We start from the raw sequence: 19341 nt of genomic DNA, 5'->3' as shown, positions 1-19341 counted from the left end.
CCCTGAGTTCCTTTGTGGGACAAGCATGCATAGAATAAAAAACACCAATTAAACTTTGCTGCCGATTTTTAAAAAATGTAACAACAAAAACACTTCATGTGACTTACGCCTACCACCCAGTAGTTAAACTGGCACCCTGGCTTTATTACCCTTTACTCACCTGATACTTCCACATAGCCATCTTTGGTTTTCACTGTCAGCTCCTCAGGTTTGAAGCTTTGCACATTGACACACACTTTCCATGGCTCTCCGGACAAGGACGAAGGGCTTCCCCCAAAGGGAGCCCCTTCTGTGTAACCCCCAAACCTGGAACCGTATCCTGGCGGAGAAAGGCCAGTGCTGCGGACCATCCCTGACCTCAGTGGGCCTGGCCATGCCGTTGTCAGCCGTGGGCGAGCCCAGTCAGGCCAGTCTGCAGTTAGATCTCCGGAAAAGGGCGACATTCCAAAGTCATCGTCCAACAGTCGAGAAGACAAGCTGGATTCTCTGAATGGGTCTCGAAGGCTTCGGTGCCGCCCGGGATAATGGCAGGAAAAAGGCATCTGGCTGTCAGCCATGATGATTCTCTCTTTGTCAGAATCCACAGAAAGGGGGGAAATCTAAAAAAGAAAAAAAAATCCAACAGAGCTGTTCTTAATTGCCCTTGAAAGTTTTCAAGCAGTCCTTTCTAGTCCTGGACACAGCAGTGGCACTCGAGTGATGCTCAACCCACAAAGTGCTTCAGCAGCTGTCAGAAAGGTGGGGAGGAAATTAAATTTCAGCTTCAGGATCCGGTTTCAATCTTCACAACCTGCTTATCCCCCCCGCCTTCCAACCCTGCTACACGAAAAAAAAAAAACTGAAATAATGAAGCACGGCTTCAAAGTTCAATCTTGCACAAACTAGGCAAAGGTCTTGTTTGCTTGAATTCCAGAGTGGAAGGGGGAAAAAAAAAACACTGTTCGGGTAATGGATTAAAAGAAATTCACCTTTTTGTTCCACTTGGGCAAAAGCCTCTTCGCCTGATCCCAAAGGGGAACTTAAATACAGTGTTCTGGCAGGAGACGAGAAACTTCTCTAAAGTTCCAAATGACTGTCTGCCCTTTTTATACACGCTTAGTGCCTGGGGGGGTGTTGCAATTCCTGCCCTGCAAGCTGTATTTTTGGAGAGGATGAAACACCCCTGGAGAATCTGAGCTGCAACAGCTGACCTCATCCCAATGGGGCAAGCATACCGAAATGGAGATCCAAGTTTAGGCAGCCTGTCTCATATGTCCCACCCTTTCTCTCCCTCCCCTTCTTTTGCCACTGTAATATATACTGCAAGTCAAGTATGCTATTATTAGCTTTGAGTGTCAGGCCTGCCTCCCTGTGCATGCCTCTGAAGATTGACTCCTGGGACTCTGGTTTATGGCAGGAGCTTTTGTTTAGAAGAGTCCCCTCCCCCAGTTTTTCACTGGCTTTGCTCCTGTACCTTTAAACATGCAGAAATTAAACCAGGAAAAATTCCTCTTCCTTGCCTCTCCCCGTATCTCCATTCCAGTAAAACTTCTACCTTAGTTTATGCCTATCAGCTGACAGCGTAACTAGGGAGATAAGAACCTAAGAAGAGCCCTGCGGCATATAATCCAGAATATAGCTAGAAGCTCCCAGGAAGTCCACAAGGAAGGCTAAAAGCCCTCCCCCACTGTCCTCGGTTACTGTAGGGTTGCCAACCTCCAGATGGGGCCTGGAGACCTCCAGGAATTATAACTGGGGTCCAGACTACAGAGGCCCCGGTCACATGGGCCAGATATCGTGGGGGGGAGGTGTGGCTGTTTGCCCCGGGGCTAAATAACACATGGTTGCGCGATCAAACCTCCCGTGGAGGTTCAGTGGAGGTCCCGTGGAGGTCCCGTGGGTAGGGGGAGGTGCCAATCATAGGACAATCCTGCAGCGCGGCAAAGAAGCGGCGCGGTGAGGCAAACGGGTTTGGGGTTTTTTGTACACCAAAGTATGCGCATGCTCCGTTGGGTGCTTGTGCGCATCCATGGAGACTTGGAACCCCCCCCCCGTTTTTGCAAGGGGACATGGGCGGGCGCCGGATGCCACCGGAAACACGATCAGACGCCCGCCCTTGCCCCGCGGTTACCGGAAACTAGTACCTCGGAGGTACTAGTTTTTTACCCTGCATCTTCGGCAGGAAGCCTCGGGTGAGCCACGGGAGCTCTACACTTCCCAGATGTGGCGGTGAGATCGTGCCCGGAAAATCCGCCTATCTTCCGGCTCTGTAGCGTGGCAAATGTTCTGTGTGACCGCAGCCAGAGATGAGTTTTCTGGAGATAATGGCTGCTCTGGAAGGTGGACTCTATGGAATTACACCCTGTCGAGGTCCTTACGTTTCCTAAACTCCATTCTCCCTAGGCTCCGCCCCCAAATCCCCAGAAATTTCCCAACTGGGATTTGACAACCCTACTATCTGGCAAACAGAAAACAGCATAACAAGGAGGAACATTCTGCTACTCCCTTTCTTGGCTTGCCATACAGGATTTCTGTTTGCAGGGAGTAACTTTTTAATGTAGGTCAGTGTTCTGCAGCAATGAAGACCATTCTGCGATCACGTTCCCCTCCATGTGTGGACAAGGCTGGCACCCCTGCATTAAATGCTATGAGGCTTGGGAGTTCTGTATTTAGCTCCTGACATGGAACGCTGTCCCTAACAGATAAAAGGAAAAACCAAAATGCCATGATACAATAATTAGGCTTAACAAGCTGCAGTGGTTTGGCAACCCCCAGAGGGTGCTGGCTCCAGCACACCCAATGTTTGCAGGCTGGCATTTGACTTGCCCAACATCCCATGCGAGATTGAGATAATTATTGTTTGCAGCAAATTAGTCAACTCCACTCCTAGTTAAGGCCTGAAGATACAGCTTCAGATATGTCAAACCCACCATCTCTGCAGTTACACGCCTTGTCAATCTGGTGTGACACAGTGGCTGAGAAGAGCTTGAACTGTAAACGGTGACAAATTAAGGACAAAGAGGTCCATGCTAGCTATGAGAGCTACATAGAACCTCCTGGTTCCAATGCAGTGTATCTTTGAATACCATGGTCTGGGGGTAAACAAGAATGGAGGCCTGTTGCCTTCAAGCCATTCTTGTGAGCTTCACAGAAACATTTGGCTTGTCACTACTGGAAGGAGGATGCTGGACTAGGTAGAATTTTGGAACCGCTGAATACCAGGTACTGGGAATGACCAAAGGGAAGGTCTGTTGCTTTCATACATTGGGGTGCTGAACTAAATGATCCTTTGTCTGACCTAGCAGGGATCTTCTTTACACAAGAGCCAACAAGCACCTTAAAGACTTAAAACGTATTTCAATTTCAGATTTCATGAGTCAGAACTTACTTCTTCAGATGCATAAGCGTCTACATCCAGTTAGGCCTTATTCTATATACAGTGGGGTGTGTGTACTGTGTTATAAAGAGAGGCTGGGTTAAAAGACGATCCAATCAAAGGAGTCATTCATATAGAGTGGGTGTGAGGCACGCCCAACTGACAATTGTGAAATAGAATACACCTCGGGGATCTTCTGTATTCCTACATGCATGGCTCAGATTTAATCGCTGCTGTGGATCCAACTTGCAGCCATGCCAGACATTCATTTAATCCATTAATGTACAGTGTGGGTGCAGGCCTGATTTTAACATTGAAAGGGGCATGCAGGTGAGAAGAGTGGAATCCTTCCCACCACCCCACCTTACCTCACGTAGCCTAACTCCTATACCAGAAGTCACCTAGTCTGAGAGAAACAAATCTGAGGAAATGGTGGGAGACGGTGGAGGGTTCAACTCATGCCATTTATACTTGTAGTGGTTAGGGGTGTGGACTCTAATCTGGGAGAACTGGGTTTGATTCCCCACGCCTTCACATGCAGCTGCTCATGTGACCTTGGGTCCATCACAAGTTCTCTCAAAGCTGTTCTCTCAAGAGCAGTTCTTAAAAGAGGTTGCTCAGCCCACCTACCTCACAGGGTGTATGTTGTGGGGAGGGGAAGGGAAGGACATTGGAAGCCACTCTGAGACTCCAAGTGAAGGGCGGGGTATAAACCTAATCCCTTCTTCTAAAATCAGAACCCAGGTCAGTCCTCTGCTTCATGCATGAATGGGGCAAATACCACATCCAACAGCAGCAGCAGTTGCCACCACCATCATGTTTAGTCTGACACACTGTAACCTTAGGAAAGTGGTTGTTTTTGGCACATCCGTTCCCCTCATCTGCAGTACGGGCATAATAATATTGACCTACTTTGTGAGATTATTATTATAACATTTACTGAGGCAATGTAAAAGACACCTTTTGAATACTCAAGAGTGCTACAATCCATTCTGAATTGTTATAGACCCTATAGGAAAAATTCCAGTAGAGTGGCTGTGTCACCACCTACAAAAGTGTCTTTTCCTGCCTTTAAGATTAGATGTGTTAATCCCCTTTGTATCCTGCCTTTCCTCTAAGGACTTTACATAGGGCTCTTCCCCCACCCCGTTTTTATCTTCACAGTAACCCTGAGGTAGATTAGGTTGAGCAATAACAAACAGCCCAAGGCCACCGGGTGATCTTCATGGCTGAAGAGAGGCTTGAAGCCAGGTCTGCCTGGTCCAAGTTTAGCACTTGATCGACCACAGTCCACCGGATCTGTGGGCCAAGTCTCACATTACTGTCTTTATATCTGCCTTAGATTGTTCCATGTGTACCTAGTGCTGTTACACTGACAGACTTTTAGATCTCTCACTATTGGTTTTAGCTGGGTATTACAGCTGGTAGTTCTGTTGTGGCTATTCTAAAACGGATGTCTCTGTTTCTGTTTATTGCTCTGTGTGCGTTACACTTCAATCAGGGGAAAAGGAAGAATGTGTAGAAACTGTTGTTGTTGTTTTCTCTGAAGAACACACTGAAACACTTTCAAAATCAAAAATTTCTTGGGGTTTCCGATCTCCAGGTGATTGATGGAGATTTCCTGAATTACAACTGGTTTCCAGGCAAAAGAGATCAGTTCCTCTGGAGAAAATGGCTACTTTGGAAGGTGGACTCCATGGCATTATATCCTGCTAATGTCTCTCCCCTTCCCAACCCCCAAGGCTCCACTCCCCAAATCTCCAGTAATTTCACAATTCAGAGCTGGCAACCCTAAGACGTTTGCCAACTGCCGTCACTATTACCCAGAATGCCATACGGGTCAGTCTTAAAGCGGAAGTTGGCATACAGACAATCAAACATAAACCTTGGGTCAACTATTACTCTCTGTCACATGTGCCTGTTGGAAGTAGGGCTGCCAAGTCCCCCCGGGGGGCGGAAATCCCTCCGCCCCACCTTTGCGTACGACACCCCACCCAGTGACTCCGAGGCGGGCGGGCCAGGGGCCCCCCTGGAAGGATCGAGGAGGCATTTAAATGCCTCCCCGTGCCTTCCCTGGCCTGTCCAAGGGATGGCTTGCCCAGGCTCCCCGCAGCCGTGGGGTGCCCAGGCAAGCCAAGGGAAGGCAGTTTAAACTGCCTTTCCTTCCCTTCAAGGGGGGGGCTTTCTTGGGCTCCCCGCAGCCGCAGGGCGCCCAGGCAAGCCAAGGGAAGGCATGGGTGTGGCCTAATGAGTTGTGCTGTCAGGGTGTGGCCTAATATGCTAATGAGTTTCTGCTGTTGGGTGTGGCCTATTATGCTAATTATTCCTGCTGGGCTTTTTCTACAAAAAAAAGCCCTGAAAATACCCTTAGAATTGTGTCTGTGAGGAAGGGTGGATTGGCTCTTCCTTATCAGGAAAGTTTTTGGTGGGGCACTGGAGACCAGGACGAAGCAAAGACAAGCCCTAGCGGTGCTGATAGTGCCTCAGGCACTGCTCAGCTCACACCCAGAGAGTGGCAGTGATGAGAGTATAGATTCATTTGTAAGTTCCTCCTTCTCTGTTGGTAGCCCTGCTGGTGGTAGTTCACTATAGGGAGTGTACAGCTTGGGTCTAGCCATCACCTGATACAGTGAGCTCTTTCTTGAAAGCTTGTGCTGGAATCAATTTTAGATTCTGGTGGGGTAGCCGTGTTGGTCTGAAGCAGTAGAACAAAGTTTGAGTCAAGTGGCACCTTTAAGACCAACAATGTTTTCTTCATGGTATAGGCACACAAAAGCCTATACCAGCGTGAAGAAAACTTTGTTAGTCTTAAAGGTGCCACTGGACTCAAACTTTGTTCTGGAATCAATATTGTTGGTCTTTAAGATGCCAGTGGACTCCTATTTTGTTTTGTTGCTTTGGAGTTCAGTTACCCCTCTGGAATATGAACAGATCCAGGTATTCCAATGAATACATAGAAGTCGAGGGTGGAGTTTGCCACCAAGATCTCACTCTACCTCCATACTCATTTCTTATTTCCCCTTGAAACGTCTGATATGGGCTAAAAGTACAGAACGGATGCCACTGCAACTTTGTAAGCTTAACTTTTTCTTTGGCTTATAAAATATATTGTATATACTGTGCCTTGTATCGCTTGCATTGTACCTTGCATATATTGTACCTTATTGTACCTTGCATATATTGCAGCTTGCATCCCTTCTTATGACAATCCTGTTGACTGATACTGAGCGCCATACTGTCAGGCGAGGTGAATGTATTTCTACGCCACCAGAGCATTAACCCCATGTGCTTTCTCTCACAAGAATGAATGAATGACAGCCATCCATTTATATGAGAGAAAGTAAAGCAAGTACATTGTGGGGTAATGTTGGTGCAGGGGCTATACACCCCAGACTGAAGTCTGTTTACTTTGTCTCACAAAATAGAATGGGAGCCACTGAAAACCAAGCCAATCCTGATCTGAAAAGCCTCTGTCCCAGGGGTTGTGTTTCTTGGTGTGATAGAACCAGGGACAGTCTTAACCAGTTGGCAACAGGGGCAGTTGCCTTGGGCCCCATGTTAGGGGAGCTGGCAGTATGTGATGTCGCTTCCAGTGAAAACCAGTATTGACAACATAACTGGGACGATGCTCTGGGATTTGCCAAACCTTTCTCATTAAACCACCTTCCCTCCAAGTTCTCCCTGCTCGTCTTTGAGGCACTGGCAAGCAATGGACAGGATGGCCGGGTTGTGGGGAGAGACTAGCTCCAGCAGAGTTAAGTATAACACTTTACATAAATAAAGTATCTTACTTCTCCCTATCCGATTCTTGAGGGTACATTGATATGACAACCCTTAAATTCTGATGGAACAGAGACAGAGAGGTGTTTGGCAGTCAATCCCTCCTGCTGACTGTTTACACAGATAGGGTGACCTGAGTACTTCTGGTATTGCTGAAATAACATATTTTGCGAAGACAAGTAAACATTTTTTTAACAGAAAACCTATTTTGCAAGGATGCCCTGTTTGAATTGGGAGGGCCAGGATGCTGAGACAAAAACACAGTTTTGGGAATAATATCCTCCTAGACAATGAATGTAAATACAAGCATTATCAACATGCTGGGGCCTCTGGTATCTTGCAAAGTGACAAGATCTACTCAGCATTAGCATTTTAACAATTTACAATGGATTTTTTGGAGAGAGAATGATGTCATTTCCAAGAAGTCAATCAACTGGTTCCCTGTAAATAGATTAAACCAAGGGCGGGTTGAATTCAGCCTTGGCTGGTCTGCTTAAGGAAATGTTTAGGACCTTCACAGTTCACTTATATATTTTAAAATTACAAAACAAGACCAGCAAATGGCCCACCCAAGGAAGTCTGAGATGGCAGGGGAGAATTCTCAGGCTGCATATTCACCTGTTCCAGGCCAAGTGGCCCCACTGAAAGTGCTTTGGCCAAATCCTCCCCCACTCCTAGAACTTACAAGGACTTGATGAAACAGCTGCTTCTCTGTTGTAAACAAGAGGCCTGGTTCCAAGGGAGGCCACAAATGCACTCTCCACTGGGGAGCACATTTCTCTCTGGAACTGGGCAAGGGCTCTCACTAAATCTAGTAAGACATTTCCAAGGATCTCCATGGCCCTGTGCAGCTGGTGAGACAAGCCCTGAGCCTACTCCCCAAAAGTGGTGGTCTTAGCCAATGGGCAACTGGGGCAGCACTTGAGGGCTCTAACTATCCATGGGTCCACCCCTCTGAAGGACTTGGGGAAAAAAGAAGAGTAGGCTCCTGCCACTGCCTGTACCTGCTCCATCTGGAGCTTGGGCAGCAAGCTTTTGACCACCCTGCACAACGTGAGGCCTACCCCTTGATTGGTCCCAGCTTGTGGGGTGGCAGTAGTGCTGCAAGGCGGGGTGGGACCACTTCTCCAGGATCACTAAGACAGCCCTTACAGCTGGCTTCAAGCTTGGAGAAGAAGCGGAGCTCTTCCCAACATTGTGCTGCTGAGCCTCAGAAGCACTTGGTAAGATGTCTAGCTGTTCTCCTCCCCAAGTGTCTCTAAAGGACTACTTTTGTTACATTTTGTGCTAGTCAAGGACAGTTTTCATAAAGATTGGCCTGCTTCAGGCCACACCTGGAGGTTGGCAACTTGCTCAACACCTCCAGACTCAGTGTGATATTACAGACGATATTGGTACATCTGTTTGGGCCTTTTCTATGCCCTCTTTTTTTAAAATATTTTATTGTAATTGATAATATCAACAAATTTCAAATAACATAAGATTCCAATACAAATAACTAGTATAACAAATGATAAATAGAGCAATATCTTTGAAGTTAAATAATTTACAATCATGTGTCAAACATATATAACCATTATTCGTAACAGGTTTGTACAACCGAACATCTCTTGATATCTGCTGTGTCAGATGCTATCAACAGAAATTGCTTGTTACAGATAAGGCCTTTGTAAGGTGAAGAACGAGAAGTATAAACTATAGTGTAAGATCAATCACATCCATTTTTGTAAATTTTGCCATGAGGAAGGTAAGTATTCCTGTGAGGCTAAAAATTCAAGTATGGGGGGCCACTTTTCCCTTATGGGTCGATTTACTGGTTTCATAGCTGAATTGTTTATTTTGCTAGTAACAGAATCCATAATGAAGTGGTCCCATAGCTTCTGGTACCATAACGTAACAGTCGGAGGTTTGGGGTCTTTCCAGCAAGTGGCAATTGTGGAGCGGGCTGCGAAAATCATAATATCCAGAATTTGTTTATTTGTTTATGTTGATGTGTTTCAATAGAAATTGGCCAATGTTTTAAAAAAAGGCATTCGGGATCCAATGGGATTGACATGCCAGTAATCTTTTCTATGCCCTTTTATCATTGTGGGATGGTTGTCTGCCACTGAAATTAAAACTGACATGCCAGTAATTTTATGGATAATTGATTTTATCTCATTCCAGAATTTGGCAATCACCTCACATTCCCACCATAAGTGGGCGAAAGTACCGATTCCATTACATTGCTTCCAGCATTTCGGAGAGAAAGTTGGATAGATGCGGGATAAGCGTTGTGGGGTGAGGTACCACCGTGTTAAAAGTTTAAAGTTTTGCATCTCCATCGGGATTGAGTTTGGATAGGGGGTTTTGGATTCCCAAACCTCCTTCCAGAAATTGTCATCCAATTTGGTTTTGCAGTCATTTTGCCAAAGTTTTTGATAAGTAGTTTCTTTAGAGAGGTTTGTCGCATTTAAGAGATGATAAGTCGCAGAGATCAATCCCTTATTGGTTCGTTCAAACATATGAAAGAGGAATTCAAGATCTGTACGAGGTCTTCCCATTACGTCTTTCATATGTGTTTGCTCTATGGCATGCTGAAGTTGGAGATAGAGAAACCAGGGTATTTTTTCTCCTATCTTATGTTCAATAGCAAATTTGGGCAATATACCTTTTTTGGTGGTAATGTCGCCATATCTGGTCAACCTTGCCAGTTTCCATTTGTTTAGATGAGGAGGTGTGATTGCATCCGTGAACCAGGGTTGATGAATGAAAGGCAGATATCTAGAATTTACAGGGATTAATGATTTACGTATTCTTTTCCAGAGAGACAGCATTGGTCTTAGGAGAAGGTCCGACCCCTTAAGAGCTTTGGATGAAGGTAAGTTTTCCCAGAATATAGCTGGTATCGTTATTGGATGATTTGTATCAGAAAGAATTTGGACCCAGTCCTGGGATATTTGTCTTCGCAGGAGTTTAATTATGTTTGCCAGGATAGAGGCCTGTCTGTATCATTTTATATTAGGATATCCAAACCCTCCCTTATTCTTAGGTCTGCATAGAATAGTAAAGTTTATTCTGGCCTTCTTACCAGCCCATAAGAATTTGTTCAGTGACGTCTGCCACGCATTTAGGCATGTATCCTTGATATCAATGGGGAGTGCCCTAAATAGGAAGGTATATTTAGGCAGTATAAAGGATTTGATCAAATGGTAGCGATCAGTCCATGTAAGGTTCAATCTGCCCCAAGTTTCCATGAGATGTTCAATTTCGTTTTGCAGTTCTGAATAATTGTGTTTAAACAAATTGGAGAGGCTATTTGTTAATTTAATTCCCAGATAAGGTAGGGTAAGAACTCTATTTCGATGACAAACTCCACGTGGACCATTTCTACAGAATTTTTTTTTTGTCTCACCAACACAATGAAATGAAGCGTTCCATGGTTTGGATGCAACCAGCTGTTTCACTCAGTCTTACCCTGCTTTCCTCCTGACTACAGCCTCCATCAGGCTTTTGCCTAGGTAGGTCCTAAGCAGTGTTCCCTCTAAGCTGAGTTAACGTGAGCCAGCTCGCAGTTTTTTAGCCTCCGGCTCACACACTTTTTGCCCTCGCTCAGGAAGGAAGGCTCCAGAGGGAAACTAATTTATGCAGCAGCCAAATGGCTCACTCACAACTTTAAAGCCAGTCGCTCACAAAGTGGAATTTTTGCTCACAAGACTCCACAGCTTATATGGAGCATTGGTCCTAGGATCCCTAGCGTGGCCATGTCAGGTTATCCGTGGGAACTCTCCTCTCCTTCCCCTATTGGAAAAGCTAATTAGACCCACACAGAGAGCTCTTAGATAAATGTAGCCAATCCTCCACGAGCTTACAGAGCTCTTCTTACAAGAGCTACTGTAAGCTCTTGGAGGATTGGCTACATTAGGGGTGTGTCGCTTAATATGCAAATGAGTACCTGCTACAAAAAGAGTCCTGCACTGGGGAAAGTCTAGTAGCAAACGGGTGGCTACAGGCCATGGACGGACTTTCCCCTGTCTGATTGCTCCAGCGTGCTCTCATGGAGTCGGGATGGGCTGATCGTGAGCAGACAACAACATCTGGGAAGCGCCCTGCAGCCATCGTCAACCCGTTTTGCTCCGCCGTTTTGCTCCGCCGCAGAAGCGGAGTTAAAAGACACTGGGGAAAGTCCGGCAGCAAATGGGTTACTACAGGCCATGGACGGACTTTCCCCTGTCTGATTGCTCCAGCGTGCTCTCATGGAGTCGGGATGGGCTGATCGTGAGCAGACAACAACATCTGGGAAGCGCCCTGCAGCCATCGTCAACCCGTTTTGCTCCGCCGTTTTGCTCCACCGCAGAAGCGGAGTTAAAAGACACTGGGGAAAGTCCGGCAGCAAATGGGTTACTACAGGCCATGGACGGACTTTCCCCTGTCTGATTGCTCCAGCGTGCTCTCATGGAGTCGGGATGGGCTGATCGTGAGCAGACAACAACATCTGGGAAGCGCCCTGCAGCCATCGTCAACCCGTTTTGCTCCGCCGTTTTGCTCCACCGCAGAAGCGGAGTTAAAAGACACTGGGGAAAGTCCGGCAGCAAATGGGTTACTACAGGCCATGGACGGACTTTCCCCTGTCTGATTGCTCCAGCGTGCTCTCATGGAGTCCGGATGGTCTGATCGGGCCATCCCAACTGTGTGCCGTTGTTTCCCCCTCCCCCTTCTCAGTATGTGCATCATCACACACTCCATAGGGAGCCCTAAGTGCAGAGATGTGATTCATCAATTCCCCATTTAAGATAATTGGAAACAAATGGGGGGGAATGACTCACCCACGGTTGCGTCTGATCACGCAGTGGCAGGATGCCCCCGCGGCTGGGCTCCTTTTGTAGCAGGAGCTCCTTTGCATATTAGGCCACACACCCCTAATGTAGCCAATCCTCCAAGAGCTTACAGTAGCCCCTGTAAGAAGAGCTCTGTAAGCTCTTGGAGGATTGGCTACATTACGGTGTGTGTCACCTAATATGCAAAGGAGCTCCTGCTACAAAAAGAGCCCTGCAAAAAGGACTGTGTGATTGCGCAACTGCGGGTCAAATTCTTCCAGAGGGAATAGCCTCACTTCCCCCCTGGTTTATATGGCGTGTGTGACCACGACCATTTTTTACACCCCTGGCAATTCCGATTGGTACGGGAAGGCTGATGGTGATAGGATGTGTAACTACTGTAACGCTCTCTACATGGGGCTGCCCTTGTCGCAAATCCGGAAGCTGCAGCAAGTGCAGAATGCCGTGGCCAGGCTTGTGATGGGCCTCCCTAGATGGGAGCACATCCGGCCAGTGCTGAAGGCGCTGCACTGGCTGCCAATAGCATACCGAATTCACTTCAAGGTGCTGGTACTTACCTTTAAAGCCCTATATGGCCTGGGTCCAAAATACCTGAAGGACCGACTTTCCCCATACATACCCCAGAGAGCACTACGGTTGAGGTCACAACATCGGTTAATTATTCCAGGCCCCAAGGATGCCAGGCTCACTGTTACTAGGGCCAGGGCCTTTTCAGTGGTGGCTCCTTCCTGGTGGAATGAGCTCCTGGAAGAGTACAGTTCCGCAGGGCCTGCAAGATGGAGCTCTTCCACCAGGCTTTCAACTAGGAGCCACCCACCACCACTACCACCAGCTATTATTACTAGTAACATCTATGGTGGAGGGTTGGCCCTGCATGGAGAACGAGCCACAGTGTGGCGGGAGGCTGGCATACCACTGAATCGGGATTTTAGAACTTCATTCTATAGCATGCCACCTTTAATTTACTGAAGGAGAGACCATCATAGTGAGCACTAAATTGTTAACTGTTATCGTATGATAAGGAGCTGCGGTGGCTCAAGTGGTTAAGACACTGAACTGCAGGCTGTGGAAGGTCAGTAGTTCAGCAGTTCGAGACCCAGGTGCCGCATGACGGAGTGAGCTCCTGTCTCTAGTTCCAGCTCCTGCCAACCTAGCAGTTCGAAATCAAGAAATTGCAAGTAGATAAATAGGGACCACTTCGGTGGGAAGGTAACAGCGTTCCGTGCGCCTTGGTGTTTAGTCATGCCGGCCACATGACCACGGAAACGTCTTTGGACAGTGCTGGCTTTCGAGCAAGGGAACCTTTACCTTTTTATCGTACGATTGCTTTAATTTGCTTTTAAATGTTTTCTGCTGACTTGGCACATGCTGCCGATCAATGTGAACCGCCCTGAGCCCGTTCGTGGGGAGGGCGGGTTAGAAATGTAATAAATGAATAAATTAAATAAATGTGTCTGTGGAGAAGACTTCTCCTAGTCTACCTAAATGGACTTTCATGACAAGTCGAGTATGCACCTGGATCTGAACGGTGAGAATAAGCCTCTGAAATGTATGTTTCTGTTGCTCTCTGCTGGTGGTTTTTATACAGCTCTGCCTGGGGCTTCCCCCACTGTGTCACTCATGGCACAGAAGTACGTGGCTGAGTCGTTCATGTCACTGGCTCTTTTTTGCAAATGGAAGGACTTTGCTGTCCGGTTGTTTTTGGCCGTGAAGCCATCTCCTCTTTGTTCTTCAGGTCCCTCTTTCAGCAGAAGCTCGAGAGCTCTGCTGCCGGAGCGCTGGATGTACCAAAAGAGAGTGGGATAGCCAGTCGATTCATAGGTACAGTTGACGAACAGAGGGGCTGCTTCCTTGATGAGAAGAGGACCAGGGGGTTGTGTCACCCTCTCACCAGTTGTCCCTGAGGGGGAGAAAAAGAGGTGGGCAGTTATTTATTTTTTCAGGCAAAAAAAAAAGTTTGAGTGGAAACGACAACAGCGAGGCTGCGATCACACTCACGGAATGATCCTCTTTCGATCCACTTTCAATGCACTTTCCAACTGGATTTTACTGTATGAACTGGCAAAATCCAGTTGGAATGTGCATCGAAAGTGGATTGTTTAGTGTGTGTGATCACAACCTATCATAGTATACAAGGTATCCCAGTTTGGGAAATAAAGGAGGACCCATCCAGTGGGGTCACTAGCTGGATCAGAGCTCAGCTCTTCTTCCCATCCCAAACAAAGAAAGAGAGGATGGATGGAATGGGAACACAACAATATTATATTGCTCAGAAAAGTTCTTTGTTGTGGTTGTGTGGCAGCTTAGCCTAATTAAAATCCTAAATAAGACTGTAAAATAAGTCAGTAAAAAACTGTAAAAAAACCAAAAGATGAAGCAGCATCAGATATGAACTTGTAAAGCTCTTAAATCTGAGCACGGACAATATATAGCCAGGGAAAGCCTATTTTAAAAGCCATGGAATAAAAGCAGGACAATCTAATGAAGCCTGTAATAAAAATTCAAAGGAGAGGATATATAGAAGCAAGAATAAAAATGTATTTGTCTGGTGGCTAAACACTTGTAACTCTGACACAGTAAAGCTTCTGTAAAGGAGGAGCTTGATCTTGGGTGTATCCACTGAGGAGGCCCTGTCTCTAGTGTTCACCCACCTAGCCTGTGAAAGAACACAGCCTCGGACGAACTTCTCCCACAGTGGACTGGCATGTACAGGATGCAAGGCTGGGTGGGACCATGTCTCCAGGATCACTAAGACTTCCCTTACAGGTTCCTGACTGTGAAGAGTTTCACAGGTAAGTACCATCATAGTGAATTGTGCCCAGAAGTGAAGCAGCAGCCACTGTAAAGTTTTTGAAACTGACAAGATAAGCTCTCCTTAACTTACACCTGCTAGCATCCTACTGGGCAAGACCCTGGGACTGATCACCACCCTGACAGCTGTTTTCAGTTGGAATCCAGAATTGCCCATCCAGCTGCACTGGGAGTGGGACCCCTTGCACGGCATTCTCCACCTACCCAATCTGCAGGACAAAAGTCACTTCCCCCAGTGGTTCATATTTACTAGGGATGGGCTAGAATAGGGAAAGTTGTCACTGGTCAGACGCAGTCCCTATTTGGCTCTTGAAAAAAACTTTTGCAGATAGTTTAAAATTATTTATTAGCACGGACTACAAGTTCGCATTCCAGACTCTTTGTGCCAGGTCTATAGATTTTTAATCTCTGAGTGTGTGGACACAGCTGGTCTTTACTATTTATGCATGTGAATGAGAGTACATGACCTTCCCTCTTTGAATCCCGGTAAACTGAAGGGCAAATGATTTTGAACCAAAAGAACAAACACTTTTAAATGTTTCTGACAGTGTAATCCATGGCAGAGCTACACCCTTCTAAACCCACAGACTTCAATGGACTGAGGAGGGTATCACTCCATTTAGGATTGCACCATAAATCAACCCAAGAGAGCCCATATTGCAAGGTAAGTGATCACTCATGTGGAAAATAGGAATGTTCGACAAGAATGTTCCCATTTCCCATCTGTGAAATTTTGGAGGAAATGAACCTTCCTGATGCATCTTGAGCTAGAGAGACTAATGACTCAGCACAGAAATTCTATTTTCTCAGTGTCTGTTTCAGTGAAATCAGAGCCGGAAAAGATCCAGAAAAGGGGCAACCCAAATGACCAATAGGGTGGAGTACTTTACCTGTAGAAAAAGTGAAATAATTTGGGGCTTTTTAGTTCAGGAAAAAATGACTAAGAGGGGACATGATAGTGGCTTATAGATAGATTCAGGTGAGTAGACGTGTTGGTCTGAAGTAACAGAACAAAGTTTGTGTCTAGTGGCACCTTTAAAACCAACAAAGGTTAATTCTGGGTACAAGCTTTCGTGTGCATGCACACTTCTTCAGATACTTTCTTCATGGATTCAAAGAAGTCTACATGCACTCGAAAGCTTATACCCAGAATTAACCTTTGTTGGTCTTAACGGTGCCACTGGACTCAAACTTTGCTCAGTGGCATATAGAGGAGGGGGTAGTGGCTGCATCTGGAGAGTGTGGACAGACACTGCACCTGCAGCCACCTTGCAGTTCCCTCTCTGAAGCAGTTCAAAGAAGTGCTGTTTTTGATCCAGTTCAAAGGGCTGTGCTCAGAATGGTGTTCCCTTTAAAAACAGGGGCTTCCTGCTCTCCATGAGGGGAAAGCTCCCCATATGGAAGCACTCTTAGATGACTTTAAAAGGGGAATAGACTAGACTAGACAGAGCCAGTTTGGTGTAGTGGTTGTGTGGAATCTAACCTGGGAGAACCGGGTTTGATTCCTCACTCCTCCACTTGCAGCTGCTGGTTGACCTTGGGCAAGCCGTAGTTCTGTCAGAGCTGTTCTTGAAAAGAGCAGTTTCTGTCAGCACCCACCTACCTCACAGGGTGTCTGTTGTGGGGAGGGGAAGGGACAGGAGTCTGTAAGCCGCCATGAGACTCTGAGTGACAGGCGGGGTATAAATCCAATCTCCTCCTCCTTGTATGGAAGCTAGGTCTAGTGAAGGCTATTAGCCATGATGGCTGGATGAGTCCGGTTGTTGGTGGAAAGTGCTGCCAGGTCGCAGCCTGCCTTATGGCAACCTGAAAGGGTTTTCATGGCAAGGGATGTTCTGAGGTGGTTTGCCATTGCCTGCCTCTCTGTACCCCTGACTTCCTTGCTGGTCTCCCATCCAAATACGAAATAGGGCTGAGCCTGCTTGGCTTCTGACATCTGACAAGATCGGGCTGGTCTGGGCCATCCAAGTCAGGCAGAAATACAGGTTGCCGGCGGGGGGGGGGGGGAGGATAGCAGAAGAGGGCCGTGGCCTTCGTGCTCTGCTTGTGGGCTTCTCGGAGGCATCTGCCTGGCCACTGTGGACCTTTGTTCTGGTCCTGGAGGGCTTCTGCTTGGGCTCTGTCGCACGACTCTGGCTTTTTGTTATGAGCCCTGCCTCTCCTCCCCATCAGACCCCACCCAGCCACGGAACCCTTCATGCTATACCTAATTACACAGCGTTGAGAGGATCAACAATTACCTGCAGTGGCAAACCCACAAACCCTTGGGCAGGATCGGTGTAAGAACTGGTTCCTCCCACTTGTTTGCCTGCCAGTTTTCTTCTGTTTTGCTCTTCCCTTCAGAAAGTGCCTGGTTGGAACTTGGGAGCCCACCCGTTGCCCCCAGTAAAAACAAAATCAGGGCTGAACACCATTGCTTTGTCTTGTGGGGCTCTAGTGGAAAGGTGAGAGGGTACAGACACTGCTTAAACCACCCCACCCACCATGCCATTTCCCCAAACTGAAATGGCACTGGGAGCAGCTATTTGACCCACTGGACAAACTTGCGTGTTCCAACGGTTACATGTAAGTTTCCGCAATGGGGCAAATCCGTGGCTCAGGTCAGGAAAACTCTATGTGTGTGTGTGTGTGTGTTAGTTAAACTTACTCTCCTCAGGCACCTGGTCTTGATCTGAACCAGATCCCCCTGCCCCCAAAGAAGCTTACAATATCATTCTCTCCTTTTCCACTCTATCCACATAACCACCACCCTATGAGGTAGGTTAGACTGAGAGAGCTTAATGAGCCCAAGGTCACTCCCAGACTTTTTTTTTGAGGAAGAAGAAGAGGAGGAGGAGGAGGAGGAGGAGGAGGAGGAGGAGATTGGATTTATACCCTCCCTTCACTTGGAGTCTCAGAGTGGCTTACAATCTCCTTTCCCTTCCCTTCCCCACAACAGACACCCTGTGAGGTAGGTGGGGCTGAGAGAGCTCTTTCAAGAACTGTCCTTGAGAGAACAGCTCTGAGAGAACATGTGACTGACACCAGCAGCTGCATGTGGAAGAGTAGTGGGGAATCAAACTCGGTTTTCCTAGATTAGAGTCTGCACTCCTAACCACTACAACCAAACTGGCTCTCCAAGGCAGTGGACTCTGATAAGACCCAGGTAAAAAAGCCTTCAGCCTAAGGATAACCACCCCCTTCAAAGAACAAACACTTTCCTGAATGCTCACTACCTCACATGGTTCCCATTGAGGTACAGGAGAAAAATAACGGGTGGGGGGCATTCCAAGCTGGTTAAGGCCACGTCCTCCTGGGGCCATGAAAACTCATCCTTGCCATGGCAGCAGCACTAAGTGGCATGGGAATGGCAGTCAACCCCCCTCCCCTGGTCCTGTTCCTGAGCACCTCACAGCTGCTGCAGTGCAGCCCCACCCATGCGCCTCTCCCTTTCCCCCACTGACCCGTGCAAAAATGCAGACACCACAGCAACTTTGCCACATCCACCCCTGGCCTGAACCCCCCTAGGGGTGCCAGGTCCCCCTGGCCACCGGTGGGGAATGGGAGGGGGGGAGGGTCATCAGATGCAAGTTGGGAAACTCCTGGAGATTTGGGGATGGAGCCTGGGGAGGGCAGAGACCTCAGTGGGGTACAATGCCATAGAGTCCACTGTCTGAGACGTCCATTTTCTCCAGGGGAACTGATCTCTGCAGTCTGGAGATGAGCTGTAATTCCGGGAAATTCCCAGGTCTTACCTGGAGGCTGGCATCCCCACCTGCCCCCTTTCCCCTCACTGTCTCTGCTGAGCTGTGATGCAACACTACAGCGTGCCTCAGCAGGGAAAGGAGGAAAAAGCCTTTTGAAGGGCTAAAAGGTGGTGGATGGGGAAGAAACCCAGAGCTCAGGTCTGTCCCTCCTCCCCATGGAACGTCCAGATGTACGGCTTGGTTGCTGTGCCGTAGGGGAACTCATGGTTAAGAGGCAGTCTCCTGATAGCTGAGGACCTCTTTGGTGTTTTTTTTCCCAATGAGATACCCACTAGAGCTTGGAGAAGGTGAATGGAGGGGCGGAGAGTCAGCAGAAACAGAAAGCTGGCAGTTTTAAAGAGACAGGGAGGAGACAAAGGCAGAGAGAGAGAAGAAGCCGAGCGTTTCTAACTGGAATTAGCCGGAACTGCTGCGTGGGGACAGTCTTGGGGTAAACTGCCCTAATTGCTCTCCAGGGTATTCTTTGCTTGCACTAGGAATGGCTCTTTGTCTTCCCTTATACCCTGTGGGCACATTTGTAAATATTATAAAGACATTAGAATTCTTGAGCACTCTCTCATCCCGAGGAAACTGAACTCAGTCATAAAACCTGGAGTTTTTTGCTGCCTAGGGAGGTGAGGGAAAACACGCCAACACTTGATGTATAGCTAGTGAAGCCTATTCCCTCCCACAACCTGAAGCACCCACCCCTTTAGCAGGGTCTTACCCGCACTCCTCTGGCAGGAAGGTCCTGGCGATGTCCTGGCGGCACCCAGTCTCCAGAGTAGGCCTTTGGTCACCGGCTTCCAACCCCAGCAATGGCAGTTTTGGTGCTGAGTCAGGGAGGCACAGA

At 47.5% G+C, this 19341-nt stretch overlaps 1 protein-coding gene across 2 annotated transcripts in view; it reads right to left on the bottom strand.

The window, feature by feature from the left end:
• Nucleotides 1–19335, bottom strand: part of HSPB8 (heat shock protein family B (small) member 8) — a 43868-nt gene extending 24533 nt beyond the window's left edge. The window contains exons 1-2 of one of the 2 annotated variants that reach the window (XM_015425325.1): nt 19216–19335; nt 161–599 (exon numbers count right to left, since the gene is read on the bottom strand). In XM_015425325.1, the coding sequence (XP_015280811.1) occupies nt 161–557 (397 nt within the window). In that variant the 5' untranslated portion in view covers nt 558–599; nt 19216–19335. Of the gene's footprint in view, nt 1–160; nt 600–968; nt 1070–19215 lie in introns of those variants that run through there. The other variant, XM_015425324.1, reaches the window with a different exon arrangement.
• Between the last annotated feature and the right edge of the window lie 6 nt (nt 19336–19341).

The sequence above is a fragment of the Gekko japonicus genome, unplaced genomic scaffold (genome assembly GCF_001447785.1).
Source record: "Gekko japonicus isolate JY-2015 unplaced genomic scaffold, Gekko_japonicus_V1.1 scaffold135, whole genome shotgun sequence".
Classification (NCBI taxonomy): Eukaryota; Metazoa; Chordata; class Lepidosauria; order Squamata; family Gekkonidae; genus Gekko; species Gekko japonicus.
Note: the sequence above shows the minus strand (reverse complement) of the source record. Positions and strands in the feature narration are given on the sequence as shown.